The following is a 16,217-nucleotide window of genomic DNA, read 5'->3' on the forward strand; positions in this document are numbered from 1 at the left end:
ATCATACGTGATATCCTTCTAAGAATAAGGTTTTTCATTACATGCTCACTGCATTATTTTTCCTATCGATCTGAAAGATTTAAGATTTTGTGTCCTTGAAACATAACTTGAAACTAGATTAGGAGCCCAGAACATATTGATACACTGAGAATCAATTTCTAACCGATTCTTGAAAGTGAAAAGAAGAAATATTAAGAGTTTATCTTTTATTCCTTCTTCAGATACCCTGACATTCTGGGCTTATCACAGTCAGATCTGCTTTTTTTTTTTTTGTCAAGGTAGATGTGACACTTCCTTTAGCATATATCTCTAAGCAAAGAAACTTTTTTTGGTATTGTCCATCTTCAATTATCCATCCTGGTATGAGCTCCACAGCAGTCATTGAAGATGAGTCAGTCCAATGATGTTCACAGTGGCCTGGAATTTGCTGTCATATGCAACAGCTTCTTCTAGCATAACCACGGTAGTCAACCTGTGTGGGGTGGCAGAGATTCTTAATGGATTTTGATCACTTGAAGAACCCCTAACAGTCAAGTAGTTGCTTAGTGAAATTTCAGATATTCCAACATAGTTTCCTCTTTGACAAAGTGTTATATATGAAAGAAACCAAAAGGTGAAGGCTAGAGATATTAGATGTGATTATTAAAAGAATCTTCGGTTCTTACCTAACAGTTTCCTGGTGTTTCTCTACTCTCTGCTGTTGAGACCCCAGTGACACAATGCTTTGACAGTGTTAGTCAAAAACAAGTCTGCCATTCAGATGCTGGGGATTTATATCACTGCATATGTTGGAAGGAGCCCATGTGAGCACAAGTTTTAGGGCCTGAAGTTATAGTCATAAAGCTTGGCTGAAATATCTTCTTTTCTGAATGTTGCTTTTTGTATTTTCTTTTTCCTTACTGATTTACTATGATTAACTGACTAATTTTTTCCAGAGGATAAATATGTGGAACAAACTGGCAGTTGACCTGCCACAGCTTTGACTAGAGGGAATGCCCATTAGGCAGATAAATTATGGAAAAAAAAAATGTATCTCATTTTTCAAGCTTTACTTATTTACTTTTTTCACTGATTCATCTTGAATCTCTTTTCTGTGTCCCTTGGTGTTATAACAAGAATGTGATTTATGTTCATATATCTTTATTAGAGGCAAATAATATATTATTTTGATCAGAACAGAGGAATTTTTGGTGGTCTTACGAATTCTTTTGAAAATTGTGTTCCCTATTGAATGTATCTTGTGTTTGTCTATTCTTTGAGTAGAAAACAGAGGTCAGTTTGTAAAATAGACTGCCAGCTGATTTAAAATATAAGTTTTAGGCAAACAGCACACTCCAATCTTTGTTCTGGGGCAGCCACAATACTCATTAGAATATATAATCTACATGTGCAACATAGTGATTTAACGTTATGCTATAATGAACAACACAACAATGTACAAAATTGAACAGCTTTGGAGTCCATGCAGGGGAAGACAGAGGAAGGAAGAAGGCAGAACCTTCAGTGAAATGGCTGGTGTGAAACAACAGTTTGTTTTGAGGTCTCAGGGTTACATGATCAAGAAGAATGGTTGCTTAGGGGAACTAAATCAAAAGCTATTGGCAACACCACTTAATTACAAGCTTTTCCTGTAAACCATTGCTTAGACAAAAAGGAGTTACAGATATAATTTGTCTGATTATCTTTAATTTCTGTCCAGTGCTTTTCCTGAGGCAGACTATGAGTCCATGAATAGACTACAGAATAATAGACAAAATTATTTTACTTTTTGGAACCAAATTTTTTTATTGGGCTTGACACATGGAATTATCTATTTGATTAAAATGTTTTATTCCAAAGTTAGATCTATAGAAACTAAGGAAAGAAAGGTGAGACATAAATCTGCAAATTGGAGCCTAGGAATAAATGTGCAGCTGTGGTATTGGAGACACTACGATGCATTTTCACATCCTCCTACCTAAAAGTGAGGCATCAAGTTTAAGGCATTAAATCTAGACTCCTCCTGTAAACAATGAAAAATGATTCCACATCTTAGTGATCTATGTTACAACCAATTTTCCCTGTAAATATTTTTCTCTGTGTTGAGTACTGAGGGAGCTAGATAGTCCTTTCAGCAAACTAACTAAAATTGGCTTCCTGTATAGCAAGGCAATTCTGCTCTTAAAATGTCCAATAGTTATTGATACAAGTTTTTATTCTTATTAATAATTGTTATTAATAATTATTGCTATTAAATGTGTGCCTACTAGTGGAAAAATACTCATGCAATAGAAAATAATTCTATTTTTAAAAAGTACTCATTTTTCAGGAAAGAAAACAAGTGATGAATAATGAGATGCGATGGAAGAAGCTTTGTAATTAATAATCATTGCATATATGTATGTTTTCCAGATGGGCTTGTCTATACATACCTCTCTCTAATTCTACACATGAAACTCTGGAGCTAGAAATTGTTAACAGCAATCCTAGCAATTTTTCACTTGAGACTGATCCAAACCACCCTGTAAGTAAGATTTCTTTGATTTCACAAAAATGATAGAGAGCTTTCTTTTCAAAACATACTGAATTGTGTATCATAGTATATGTTCAGGAAGAATACAAAACATAGTCACAAAGATTAGAGGCATTGTAAGTATGTATTCTAGATATTTTATAGCTTAAGGATGAAAGCAATTATACTTGAAAAACAATGCAACCTGAAGTATAACTGTTTTGTACCTGAAATGCTTTGTGGAATGGTTTTGAGAAGCACTGCAGTGTTGGTTGCAAATAATATTCAGGAGATGTTGGAAGAAGTTGTAAATAAACCAGCTGTATTAGAAGCTTCACAAGTTTTTAAGAATAAACAGGATAACTAGGTAAATATTTAGGTAAGTAAATAAAAGGTTAATGTAAGAATATAAGACTATCTCATAGTTATGGCAGCTGTAACCAACTTGCAGGGCCTATGAATAAGAATTTGATCAATTCAGCTGCAAGGAAGCTTCAAGAAAATACCTGGAAGAATTTTATTCTCCAAACTTACATTTACACTGAGACTGGTTTCTACTGAGAAAATCTTCATTCTGTTAGTATTATGTGCACTACTTTTTCCTCCTCCATCACAGAAGCTCTTCCGTCTTGCCGCCTAACATTTTTGTGCTTTCAGGGACTGAGTTGTATAGATGGGCTCAGCTTTCATATTTTCATTGAGACTGGCTAGTGTTATAGATGTTAAGGATTCTGAAAAATATTTGTTATTGACCATTGATTACTAATTATTAGTACAGGTCCTGTAAAGACCTCTTTGGATGTTACTAACAATTAATGTTATTAAATATGTGTCCTTTTATGATGGGGAGATGAGAAAAGGGAGGACAGATGCATGGAAACTGTGGTGCAAGGGGTTAGGGGGACCCCTTCTTAGGATGTGAATATAAACCTTTAATGTGAAAAAAGAAAAATGAAGAAACCTGCTGCAGACAAGAAAGAAACAGCAATTGCACCTTTTCTAGACATAAGGAAGATAATATAGGGAAGACATACACCAGAGCTGGTGGGTCCTTTCCAACCCCAACTATTCTATGATTCTATTTGTGCAAACTGGTTTAAGGGTCAGAGGGAGAGGAGAGGATTATTGTAGTAAGATCCTAAAATAAAGCTGAGAAGATAGAAAATGGATTGGATGGGGGAAATAGAGGAATGCTATAAAGTCATAATATGTTCATTTTTGGCTTGAAGAAACTAAACGGCTTTCAGCCTCAAATATAGTGGTACAACAAGACCAAACATTCTTAAAAGAGGCTCCAAAGATAACAACTAAATACACTTATTTACTGAACTGCTCTGTATTTGCATACATAGAATTACATTAAATTAAAAGTATAAAATGTGAGGTGTTCATTTCTGTCTGTCTTTGATGTCATGCAAATTAACACATCTTCATACATTATGTTAAAAATCAACAAGTGTTATTACTAGTAATTTCATTGATTGGTATTTGAATAGGAGCTAAGAAAAAAATGGATACAAACTGTATTAATTATCTAGGAGTATTATACATGTTATGTTTCGATCATTGTCACAGGTTTGGATTAGATTTAATTATAGTTACTTTTGGTTCCAGCAGTTTGCATGTTATCCTGTCCAGGATTTTTTTTTTTTTAATCACCTTTCATCACCAGAGATTCACACATCACCTATAACTATATTACATTGTTTAGCAAAACCACTTTCAATGCTAACTGCAGTAATGATCTTTCTTTCCTTTCTTTTCTTCTCAATAGAATATCCAGTCATATATTGTTCATGCATTGAATTCTGAAATGTTCTTTGTGAGTTACAGTAGTTCTTCAAGTCAAAGGATAGCGTTGGTGAATTTGCTATAAGCAGCTACCTAATATTTATCTGATGTATCTGTCCCTTTTTGAACTTGTTTCTTCCATTGCAGACCCATGTTTGGAAAGGTAATGTGATTTCCTTCAGTTTCACGACAAAGGCAGGGGATGGCATTTAAATACTTCTTCTCCTGAATATGTTACATCCTAGGTTTAGTCCCTACATATAACACTGCATGCAACTTCCAGAAGATTAGTGCTTGTTCTTATAAATTATAACCTGTGTTTCAGGTATTAGCTTATATTAATGCCAGTTTCAATGTCTATGTGATGTGTGGAAGAAATTTCCCATATTAGTTATTCAAATTTCTGCTCTCTTTAAAGCAAATAATGCTTTGTTGTCCACAGAAAAATTCTGATTTGAGTGATCCACAGAATAAATGCAATAATAAAGAGTAAATTATTTGAACAATAGGTTGAAGATGGGGATTGCCAATTAAGATAGGTAATATTTGAAGAGTATTAGTAGTAATTTTAAAAATTTGCATATTTCAAATCAGTAAATTTTATTATTTCATGTAATTATCCATACTTGTTTTTATGCCAGCTAAGGTGTAGGACTGTTGAAGATACTGGGCTGTCAGTCAGAAGGTGTCTCAAATAGATTTTATCAGTCATTGAGTTATGTTACTTAAACCAGATTGAACAGCATATCAGAGAAAATTTTATCTTTCCTAGAGGTTAACTGCCTAAAATATTAACCAATATTTTGACTAATATTTTGAAATTTAAACAAATTCAGATATCATATTTATCATAATTCCATGTATGTGGAAGGTTTTTCCAGTCTGAGTTTGCAACAGAAGGCATTACTGAAATGCCACAAGGGATTATTTTCTTTAGATGTGATTCAACTTCAAGTACTGACATCCTTAATGACAGGCTTTCCTGAGGTCCAGTTAAATTATGCTCAAGTATTCCTGAACTTCTGGGTACTTAATGAAGTCTAAATGAAATTCAAAGGCTTTAAAGTTCTTGTCAACTTCATGTAAATTAGAAGCAGCTCCATTAACTTCTTGTAAACTGATGAAAATGAGAAAAGTATATGTATCTTGTTAGCGGCTTTGAAGTTGTAACCTAAGACAACATTAAATGGAATATACCATCTTGGTTTTCTCTCAAGAATTTGATAAAAGGTTTCAAGGTTTTAATGTGATTTGGGTTTTCTTTTTTTTTTTTGTTGTTGTTTTTTTGTTTGTTTTTGTTTTTATTACCAAGCTACACCTAATTTTTGTTTCCCTTCTTGTCAATCTTATAACGTATGGGTTAACTTAACATCTTTATAAATGCTGCCAAATTCTCTAAAATTTGGAACAGAAATGAACTCATAAGTTTGCTGCAAAATTCCTAACTTGTTTTTCATGATCATGTAGGACATTATGAGTTTGTGGGGGAACAGTCATTAAGATGTTGAGTTTTGTGTTTCTTTCCTAACCACAGCTTTTTTTTTTTATCTCAAGTAGAGAAGGATTCATGTTGAGCATTTAACAGGTTAAAAGTCTTAATCATCAGTAATGTTATGTTGCTCAACTTCTTTCCCTCTATATAAATCCATGGACAGATTTCACATATGTCTGTATAATATTTGTACACACATATATTTATGATGTAACTTAAAAATACAAACAACTCCTATAAATGGGATCATTTGTATGGGCACGAAGAGACATCTTTTCACTGTAAGTCTTCAGCTTGCTATTCTCCTGGCTTATAACTAGCCTAGATTTTTCTCATTAAGCTATCTTCCATCTTGATTGGTTATGAAACACAATTTTTATTGAGGAAAAATAACTTAATAAAGAAGGGATGGCAGACAGGAGTCCAATCTAAGTCTCTGTGTGCGAGCTTTATTATTTGTTAATGAGCAATAGTATTGTTTTGTACTGAGTAGAGAAGAAAGTTTTAGATTTAATGAAAAAATTCCCTCCTTTATTGCATTATAACAGGAATAATGCATGTGCATTTGCTCAGTCTTCTTCAGACTCAATTTCTGTATTTGAACAGTTATATGTTAGATCTTATGAGGAGCAATGATGCTTGTTCACTTTCACATGAGTATCTTGGCGGACATTTGTTTCTGTAAACAAAATGGAAGGCAGGGCATGGATTAACTTCACTATATTTTATTGAATGTTTGTGGCAAAGTATGACCTTCTTTAAACTTATTGTTAGTGTCATTTCTCAATTCTCATTTTTAAAGCAATTTATTCTTTGGTTTTCAGTAGAAAGTAAGTTCTTTTTATTACCCAGCTCTTTATTTCAAAACGAATTACTTTCTGGATACAGTAGAACATCATACTATGCTATATAAAATGAATTTTTTAAAATAGATCTATAATGCAAAAAAAATATTTTTTTCTGTTTCTGGAGCAGACAGTCTGCTGGTTTATTGTAACTCCATGTTGATTATTTAGATTCATTGTGGCAGTGCATTTTCTGTGTAATGATAATATGTCAAGTAATGCTTATTGAAAATGGATTTCCAGTCTGGTTTCATTTTTACCAGAGGGTTATTATTCAAAATTATGTAGATCTCTTGGTGAAATTAATAAAAATTTAGATATTGTAGTTTTAGTTTAAACATGTATTCTTATGCTGTGACAACCTGTCTTTACCTTGCTTTTTTAATTTCATTGAAAAGTATTTGGTAGGGAGTAATCATTAAGGTTCTTTCTCCATTTGAAAGTCTTCATTTGATAAATGGGTCTGGCTGGTTTGGACAAAGTAGGTAGGAACTAGACTGCAAATGAAAGTTAAATCTCTGAAGAAAAGGTCTCTGGATGCTGAGCATGCCCAGGAGCCCACCGAGCAATGAGCTGTTCAGGCTCCTTTTAGATGATGAACACCTAAATGAACTCTGGGCAGTGGGGCAGGTGGGGATGGAGGTGGTTTGTGGGAGGTATCACCTTCAGGTCTGTTATTCTGGATGATATAGAAACCTTGCAAAGGTGACAGGAGTCGGATGGCTGTAGCTGACTGCTGGGGGCAAGTGTGCTTTAAAGCTATCTCTCACCTATGGGACGTACAAGATTGTGAAGTGTGAGCAACGCAGAAGTGCTGTGCTCCCCACATGGGGGGTGCAGGTGCTGTAACAGTCAAGTGGGAGTGGGTGCAGAGCAGCGAGCCATGTGCTCTGTGCATGGGGCCCACCTACGTACCCTTCCAGAAATTTTTGTCATACAGCGGAAACTGTAAAATTGAGTTAGTAATGTTTGAAAAAATACAATACCACTGCCCCAATAGACAAGGCAATTAATGTCTTCAAACCACTGAACTGTTATGGCAGTATTCTGAGAAAGTATTTTAAAACTTGCCTCCTAAAAGTGAAGAATAAAATGTTGAGGTTTGTGCATTAGTAGACCATATCTGAGCTCTGTCCTCTCTCCTGCTCAATCTAACTCCCGCTGCCATCAGCAGGAATATCTGTTGTTTGAGGTACACCAGCATCCCAGTCCGACCCCATGCCAGTACCCTATAGACACACCCAGAAGATGGCTGGCAGGACCAGGATGCCTGTGGCCTCTGCCTGGGTCCAGCTCTGAGATGTTGGGGAAAGCCATGGGGCAGTGAGGAAAAGCAACGTAAGCCTCATCAGGGGCTTCTGCCCTGTGCTGAGAGTGGACTCTACTGTCCCTGCTTCACCCTCTGCGTCCTCCAGTTTGGCCTCAGCGCTGTGGCCATGACCAGTAGTCCTGGTGGCACAGCGGGCCCCCATTCCTGTCCCCATCATGGCTCTGCTTGCTGTCTTTGGGTGTGGTGGGGCAGGGCTGCTGGTGGATGTCCCCACCTTGCTGTGCCTTAAGGTCAAGCCTTCCCCAGCCCTGAGCCGAGCACCGTATCAGAGCACAGGCAGTCAAATCCCCAGGAAGAGGCTGCAGGGCTTGTTGGTGTTCTCAGGCATCTTGCAGCCATAAAATGTAGTAAACAAAAATGAATGTTTTAATAACTCCTGTTCACTGCCTGTTAGTGGCCTGTTCTTTCAGGGCTGACATTTCCTTTATGAAAGAACTCATCAGTGGCAGCAGCTGTAGGGTGTTGTTTTGGCTTTTATTAGTTGTAAATTGTATTAGTTTTATAAAATACAGCTTGAGTGTCCGTAATTCCAACCCTTTTTTTATATCTTCTTGCATGCAAACATTATTTATACATGTATGATATTAAAAGTCTAGTGCTTTTTTAAAAAAATTAAAAAAAATAGACGCAGTAATTGTGTATCCAATGATTCTAGCTGATCATTCTCTCAATGTACTGGCATTTTCATTATTCATAATTCTGTTCTTTCACTGCTTATCTAGTTCTTAAAAACATTTATGACCCCACTGTAGTCAGATACTTTACTTTTCCCTGTGCAATTGAGACTCTACTAGTATACATCAGGTGAAGAGAAGCCTAGCAATATCATTTACAATGTTTGTTTAGATAAAAGTAAGTGGAAAAGGGACAAAGCGCTGGTTTAAGTCAGTTCATGTCTTTGGAGGTCAATGTGATAACCTTTTAGTGTCATCAGCGTGATCAGACACCAAAGTCATGTTTGAATGGAATTTGTGAGAGCTGTTGTCCGTGTCCTTGGAGCAATCTATAACACCAGCTCTGTGGTTTCTGAGCAATGAACGTGCAGTGACTGCCACTGGGATCATTTACTGCAATACACTTGCTGCCTTAGCAGACTATGCTTGCTGAAAGAGGAGAATGCACGTGGTGGAACGCGTTAATCACAGAAACATCAACACCGTTGATACAAAGCACAAAACAGAAACAGACTCAAAAAAATTCATTTATTTCCCCCTCTCCTTTGCTCCTTTCTTGTATTTGTACAGCTGATTGTCGCTCCTCATTCCACCATTGAAGTACCAGTGCAATTCTGTCCATCTGCCCTTGGAAGAGGCAATCACAAGGCATCAATAACCTTCAAGTGTTCACAGGTATGATACTATGTCTGCTGCCCACAACACTTGGGATTCCAATTAGATAATATTTTTAATAGGCATGTAAGTAAGGGTTTCAGTCTGTAGGTCAAGTTGAAATTTAATGTCTGGATGCATAATGAAATAGCAAATGCAAAGATGTTCAAAAGTTCTAATTTGTTTTAACATTAGCTTTACACAGAAATTATTCTTTTTACAGTAATAAAATGTGGCATAATGACCTAAGAGCTACAATAATTAATGAATTGTTTTAGCTTTCTTGGTAATTAGTTCTGCTGGTTTTAACACCAGAAGACTGGCATTTCTTAGCGTTGTCAACTCTGGAAATTAAAATTCTTTAAGTTTTTCCCAAGCCCTAACAAAGTTAAATTGTTTCATGTTTTATCTGATCTGAATCTTTATCTGATCTGAAGGTCATGCACATGAAAAAGTGAATTCTTCCTTTAAGTTTAGTTAAAAATTATTTTTACTTTGAGCATCTTAGAATTGTTTACATCTTTTTCTCTGTAATTTTTCTTAATTTTAAATGAGAAACAAGTAAATAAAGACACGTGAGTCATCAACATGACCTACCAACTAACTAAAAATACAATTGGAAACAAAAAGAAAAACTGATAATATGATTCAGATATCCTAATAGACTGTGCTGACGTGTGAATTACTCCACTTAAGTGCTACCAGGAGTTTTCAGTAGTTTTTTAAGTAATACTGCAAAAGCAAATATTCTTTTATATAAAGAAAACAAATAGTGAGGGAACTAATGTGGCAATTTTTTTCCTTATAAAGTGTGTTGAACAGGCAGGTTATTTCTAGGTGCTATTAGCATAGCATTTATTTTCAGGATGTCTCTTCTTAAATATCTATTAAGGATAAAAACAAGGAGATAGCAATTATCTTATAAGTAGTATATATCCAGGGCCAGTTTGAGAGGACAGGATATCTTTATCTTGCCTGGATCCTAATGGTACACAGAAAACTTATTTATATTTTAAAAAAAGAAGAAATAAATTCTTCACCAAATACAGAAGCAATAAAACAATACAACAATTCATACAAAGCTTTCAGGAACAAATTGAGCCTTGCCACCTGAATCTTGTCATTCAGTGCATCTCCTTTCAAGTAATGAAAAATCTGCAAGTTTTTATCTGCAGTGAACTTTGGTCAGTATCCCATCCTTCTGGCTGCTTTGTCCAGACCCCATTAACCGTTTCAGTATATTGGTATAATCTTTGTAATTTCATGGTGCTCTTCTTATGCCTGAATCTTTTGAATCTGTAAATTTTCATTCATTTTTGCTGCTACAGTCCTTACTAAATTAATCTGACTATTTTAGTTTCCAAATTGTTATACTGATAGCTGACTGAATATTTGCACAGCCATAACTGTCCCTTTGAAGAATGTTTTGCATCAGTGGTGGATGCCTCAAACAATTTCTAATGTAGCTCCTCCACCTCAACATTGATTTCCCTCTCTTGATTTCTCTGATTAAATATATCTGAAGGGACACTTAAGCGATCTGATAGCTGAATAGCTGACTAATCTGAAAGCAGTTAATGACAGTACTTATAGGATAAGCATTAACTATTTCTGATTGTGCTTCTTTCCTGAACTGAGAGAAACTGCTCTGTGCTATGACCTGCTTCATTTGTTTCTGGTTTGAAGTTGTACGAAGAGCTTTTCACAGTGTGTGTCTGAGCTTAGTTATAATCATTGTGATAATCTGAAATTAAGTTTGTTGATACAGCAAAATTGAAAGGTCAGCTTGAACATAACCCACACCCAAAGTTGTAACGTATCTGTATTATCTTATTCTTTTTCAACTATGCTAGCATCCAGGCATAATGTAGAGCATTTAACAGTGGTAGGTAATATTGGAGAGAAACTAAGCCCAATGTTAGATCTATTTTGTATTGTTTGTCTTAGGATTCTGTTTTCTTAAAATCTTTTTTCCTCTTGATTTCTTGCACTGAGCATGCATGATCTGAGCTCCATCACAAAATGAGTCAATGAGGAACAGTAACTGCAGGCCAGACAAGGAAAGCCTGTCCTATAATCTGTGTAATTTTTTGGTTGTCGTCTTTTATTTTCCAGACCGACCACTAATTTTTTTTGGCTCCTTCTTAGCTGCTCAGTTTGACAAAGTTTAAGTGTGTTGTTTTAAAGGTGCACAGCACTTGAAGCAATGGGATTCAAAATGGCTCTATTTTTTAACCACAAAAAATCAGTGGAAGCTACATTTTTTAGTATTTGTAGAACTGGAGCCTGAGCTTTTAGCATTAAAGCTAAAATTTCATCTTTTTCCCGCACAAAATATGAACATGTGCACTCCTCCTAGCCCTGCACTGTACCTCAGTGTAAAATTACCTGCTATGAACAAGGAGATTCACACAAATTTACAGTGCGCCTGGAAAGCATTGTTAGACTGATATTGTCTCATAACTTCTGCATTAAGAGTTTTGGAAAAAAGAAGGTTTTCTTGTTACTGTGTTTATAAGCAAGTACAAAGGATCAGTAACAAGCCAGTGTAGGCCACTAATAGCTTGACACATCCAGCTTTCTGAAAACCTGGTCTTCTGGCATGCTCATGTCTGTGTTCTGGTCCTTCAAAATAGCTTCCAGAATGGGTTCAGCCTTTTGATTACCTTTAACTTCTTGAGACTGATGTGATAAAGCAGAACATGAGCCAGGGACACAAATGCTATGGCATGCTGGCTTGGCAGCTCTTGGGCAGTTTACAGTTGACTTCACCAAAGAGTTAGTCCTGTGTTGCTTCAAGGTCTGTGCAGCAGCAGTATTTGCCTTCCCATCAGAATTTGAGTAGCGGTGCTAGCTTCCTGCTCACGAATCTTTAACCATAAACAGGCTATAGGTCATGTTTAAGTCAATGATAAAATGTAACTTTGAAGGGAGGTAGTTTTTAATTCTTACTAGTCTGAGTATGGTAGAAGTCCCCACAACCCAGGTGATAGAAATCACTGTTTAAATCCTAAACAAAACATAGACTTTAGTTTTATATTTTGATTTTAGTATTGGGTAGTGTCTACATCTGTATAAAAGCAGTTCTTCCTCTGTTTTTTTTTTTTTAAATTAAAATCCTGTACCCTTGGATAACTTTTATAACAAAAAAAAATAATCCTTATTTAATATTAAAATGTCTTTTTTTCTTGGTGGATTGAATGTTTCTCTTTAAAATGGTAATAAAAGCAAGCAAATTTGCTGTCCAAAGCTATTTTCTGAAGACATAAGATGTGCCATTTTATTTATCCTTGTTTATACTTAGAAGTCTCAATGTACTAGTCACTTTTTACTGTATGTTTCCAGATTTGTTGTTAGAGAACCCTGTCCCTTACAGATTTTCCTTAATTTTTTCAGACAGACTATGCAGAAGTAAATTCAGTATTTCAGATAATGAAAACTGTTTTGATTTTATTTATTATTTTCTATTCTCTTTATGATGCATACCTTTTTGAGTGATAATGAACAAAACAGACCAAAGGGTCACTTTGAGCAGTTTGTAAGAAGCCTCAGATTTTAGTCTGTATTGTTATTATTTAAAGGCAGTGTCATGAATACACAAATTAAACATTTTCCTTAAAGTTATGGTAACATCTTTACATTTACCATTCACCTTTGCTGCTCATTCACCTTTAAAGGTCACATAATGAGTGACATTATTAACATCACTCTTTATGACCTTAAAAGACTAAATGTGGGGCAGGCAACTCTTTACAACCATGCTGGTAAAAAATTATCAAAATTAACCCATCAACTTAATTATATTTTCCTTTTCTTCTGTTCTATGGTGATACTCTGTATCTACTATCTTTCCAATGTTCTGTTCTTCTGTATATAATACTTAATGTTCTTTATTATCTTTGGAGTAACGATTTTAGCTTTTTCTGTCATTCTACTGCTATTCCATCAAATAATTATTTTCCTTCTTCCTTTGTCTTCTGAAGATAACTTCTCAGTTCATCTGCTTTCAGGTTCTAATATACATGCTTTGAATTGCCCCCTTGCAACTACCTACATCTTTCCATTCAATACATGGAAAGTTCTTAGTAGCTACGTGGAAGTTAAATACTCCATGTAGCACAGAAGTTAAGTGCAAAGAGGAGATGTGAACATCTCCCAGACTGGAACTATTGATTATCAGATAGCAATACTTAGAGTAATGGCTTGAGGGAAGAAGAAAGCAAGCAAGAAAGCATTAAGAGCAGTTCACTTACAACAGAAAAGAGGCAGAGAATACTAGGAGGAAGAAGTAGGCAAAATGCCTTAGAATGTACAGATCTGACTTGTCAAATATTAAATAATGACATCTTTCATCTACAGCTTGAAGAGTGGATATTCTACCTTTCAGGGACTGGTCTTCCTCCTCAGCTAATGGAACCAACCAGCATAAGTGCATGCATTGGCCAGCGTTCTTCTGCCGTCATATCCTTCAAAAATCCAACTTCTGAAAACGTGGTGGTAGACGTCATGCTGACAGGTACAGGGGTTTGGATTTTTTTGGGGTGTCGGGGAGGAACTTAAGCTCTTTGGGTTGCATTAAAAATTTGAGTGGGATGTGATTACATTTGCCTCATTCCATTTCCTGTCAACAGAGCTATTGTGTATCACTCATATCCACCCTGAAAAGCTCCGTAGACTGTGCTATGGGAGCTAAGAAATATCACAAACCTTCGATGACAAATGTTCACAGTAGATATCTTAGGTCATCCAGCCTTATGTATACATGCAGCTACTTGTTGGCTGGGAACTGCACTATAGCATTTAAGCAATAGGAGACTCCTGGGGTATGTATTGGGAGCTGTAAGTCTAAGCCAAATAGCTAATGTTTTATTTTGGTTTTTTTCCCCTCAGTTATTTTCCAAATTTATATTATTTTGTCATATTCTAGAGATCTAGAGCTAGAAAGGGCAAAATATCAGATTTTTTTTTCTGACTGACCTTCCAAGCAAGTATGCTTCAGCAATATTTTCAAACCTTAAAAATAATGTAAGGTCCAGAATTACCAAAAATCGCCAAGTCACTGTCCATACTGAGATTTCACAAATGCTGTAGAACTTAAAATCCCAGATTCTCCTTGATGACTGAAATTTACTCACTGAAAGAGTAAATTTCACTCTGAGTGAATCAGAGAGCTTTAGAAGGTTCTCCTGAATCTCCATCTATTCAAACACAGCATGTAGCATCAGAAAACTGGTGCCAAAGCATTTCCTGGTGTCTATGTATAACAAAACCTGAAGACAAACTTCCAGTGACCCCAACACAGGCCCCATGGATGGGAAAATGTAAGAGAATAGCAATGACAAAACTGTGCAAAAGTAAGTTTTAAGCCAATATTATACAGTCACACTATGATTTGGGGTTTCTGGCACATACAATAAGTGAAGAAATACGACTTGTAAAAAATATAGATTCACGTTTGTTGCTTTGAACCGATGCTTTTTAATTACATGTTCTGAGATATGAATTAGAAATACATCTTTGGCTGCATATACAGTTAATATGGGGTGTGGGGGTGTGTGGGGGTGCTGTAGATTCTTTCACCTAAGTGGTGCCTGGTCAAGAGCATTTTTGTCTCATGACCGGATGCTCTATACTTTTGCTGAACAAGTTTTTTTGGCAGACTTTTATGCATTTTCCCATGTTTAACTGCTAAAATATTTTCATTCATGACTGTCACAAAATTGAGTTCCAATTGTAAATGATCAAACCACTTCTGAATTTCCTTGACAACAGTGAGACAAGCCACAGCATGCAGTGGATCCACTGTTTACAGCCTAAGTAAATCATGGCCAAGATCTCAGGAACAGTACCAGAGTTCACCTGCTGAGCAGGGGACCTGGCAGAGAGGGGAACCGAGTAATGTTCCTAATTATCTGGCATCTAGGCCCCTTAAGTGACAAGGAGCGTTACAGGCTGGGTCTGCACACAGTAACAGGACAGTTGATGCAGCAGCTGGCGTTCAGTGTGTGTACACAAGGCTCAAAGGCACTACTCCTAGTAGAAAAGGATGTGTATGTGTTGACAACACACCACAGGAGCTGCTCTCAGGTCCTGGATGGTGCAGTCATTACTTCTGTAACACAAATGGAAGTCCTGAGGGTGGATGGTGGCAATCCTAGTCTGAGGCAGTTGGGAGTTCTTGAGTTTCTCCTTGGCACTGCAGTATGAATGGCAACGGCCTCACCAGTTAGATGTGTGCTTTGGTAGACTCCCTGTGGTGCCAGATACAGGAGCTTTATTGAATCGAGGTTAATGAACAAGAGATTGACAAAATCTTTGCAGAGACTCTGCGGAAACAAGAGCCAAATCCTTCAAGGCTGATAAGTTTGGTGTGACTGAAAGAAGACAGAAACATCAAGAAGACACGGAGTCCCAGCAATGGGGACGTCTCCATTTCCATCTGCAGCTGTTCCTCTAAAGAGTAGATTCAGAGCTCTGAAAGAGAGGAAGGGAAAAAAGTTCCGTTGAGGGTGAGGAGTCTGGGCTGAGCATCTCGGGTCTTCAGATTAGAACCAGTACTATGAAACAGGAATCAATTAGTGCTAACTGTTGAAGTTTTCTTCCTCCATGGGACAAAGGCTGCCAATTTCCATAGCAAGATGTCATCCCAGGAAGTTAGCTGCTTTCTTGAAGCTCAGATCTGAGATGCTGCAGAAAAGATTGCTAGGGCTTATCTGACCTTGCAGATACTATACCTTGCTGTTCATTCATATAGTGAATACATGGATCTATACTCCCTGTTCAGTCAAGGAAACATTGAACAGATTGAAGGAGACTCTCGCAGGTTCTGTAGGCATTCTTTCCTCAAATATTTGAGCATACCTTTGCAAAGAGCTTGGGCAGTAAACAGGAAAAACAGGAAGAACAGTTGCAAGGCTGCAATGTGATCAGAATTATGAAG

General features: G+C 36.4%; 1 protein-coding gene across 1 annotated transcript in view; it reads left to right on the top strand.

Annotated features, from left to right (window-relative positions):
• CFAP47 (cilia and flagella associated protein 47) overlaps window positions 1-16,217 on the top strand; it is a 342,925-nt gene that overhangs the window by 248,731 nt on the left and 77,977 nt on the right. The window contains exons 54-56 of the mRNA XM_037377932.1: window positions 2,392-2,503; window positions 9,194-9,298; window positions 13,637-13,793. Coding sequence (XP_037233829.1) covers window positions 2,392-2,503; window positions 9,194-9,298; window positions 13,637-13,793 — 374 coding nt within the window. The remainder of the gene's footprint in view (window positions 1-2,391; window positions 2,504-9,193; window positions 9,299-13,636; window positions 13,794-16,217) is intronic.

The sequence above is a fragment of the Falco rusticolus genome, chromosome 2 (genome assembly GCF_015220075.1).
Source record: "Falco rusticolus isolate bFalRus1 chromosome 2, bFalRus1.pri, whole genome shotgun sequence".
NCBI classification, from domain to species: Eukaryota; Metazoa; Chordata; class Aves; order Falconiformes; family Falconidae; genus Falco; species Falco rusticolus.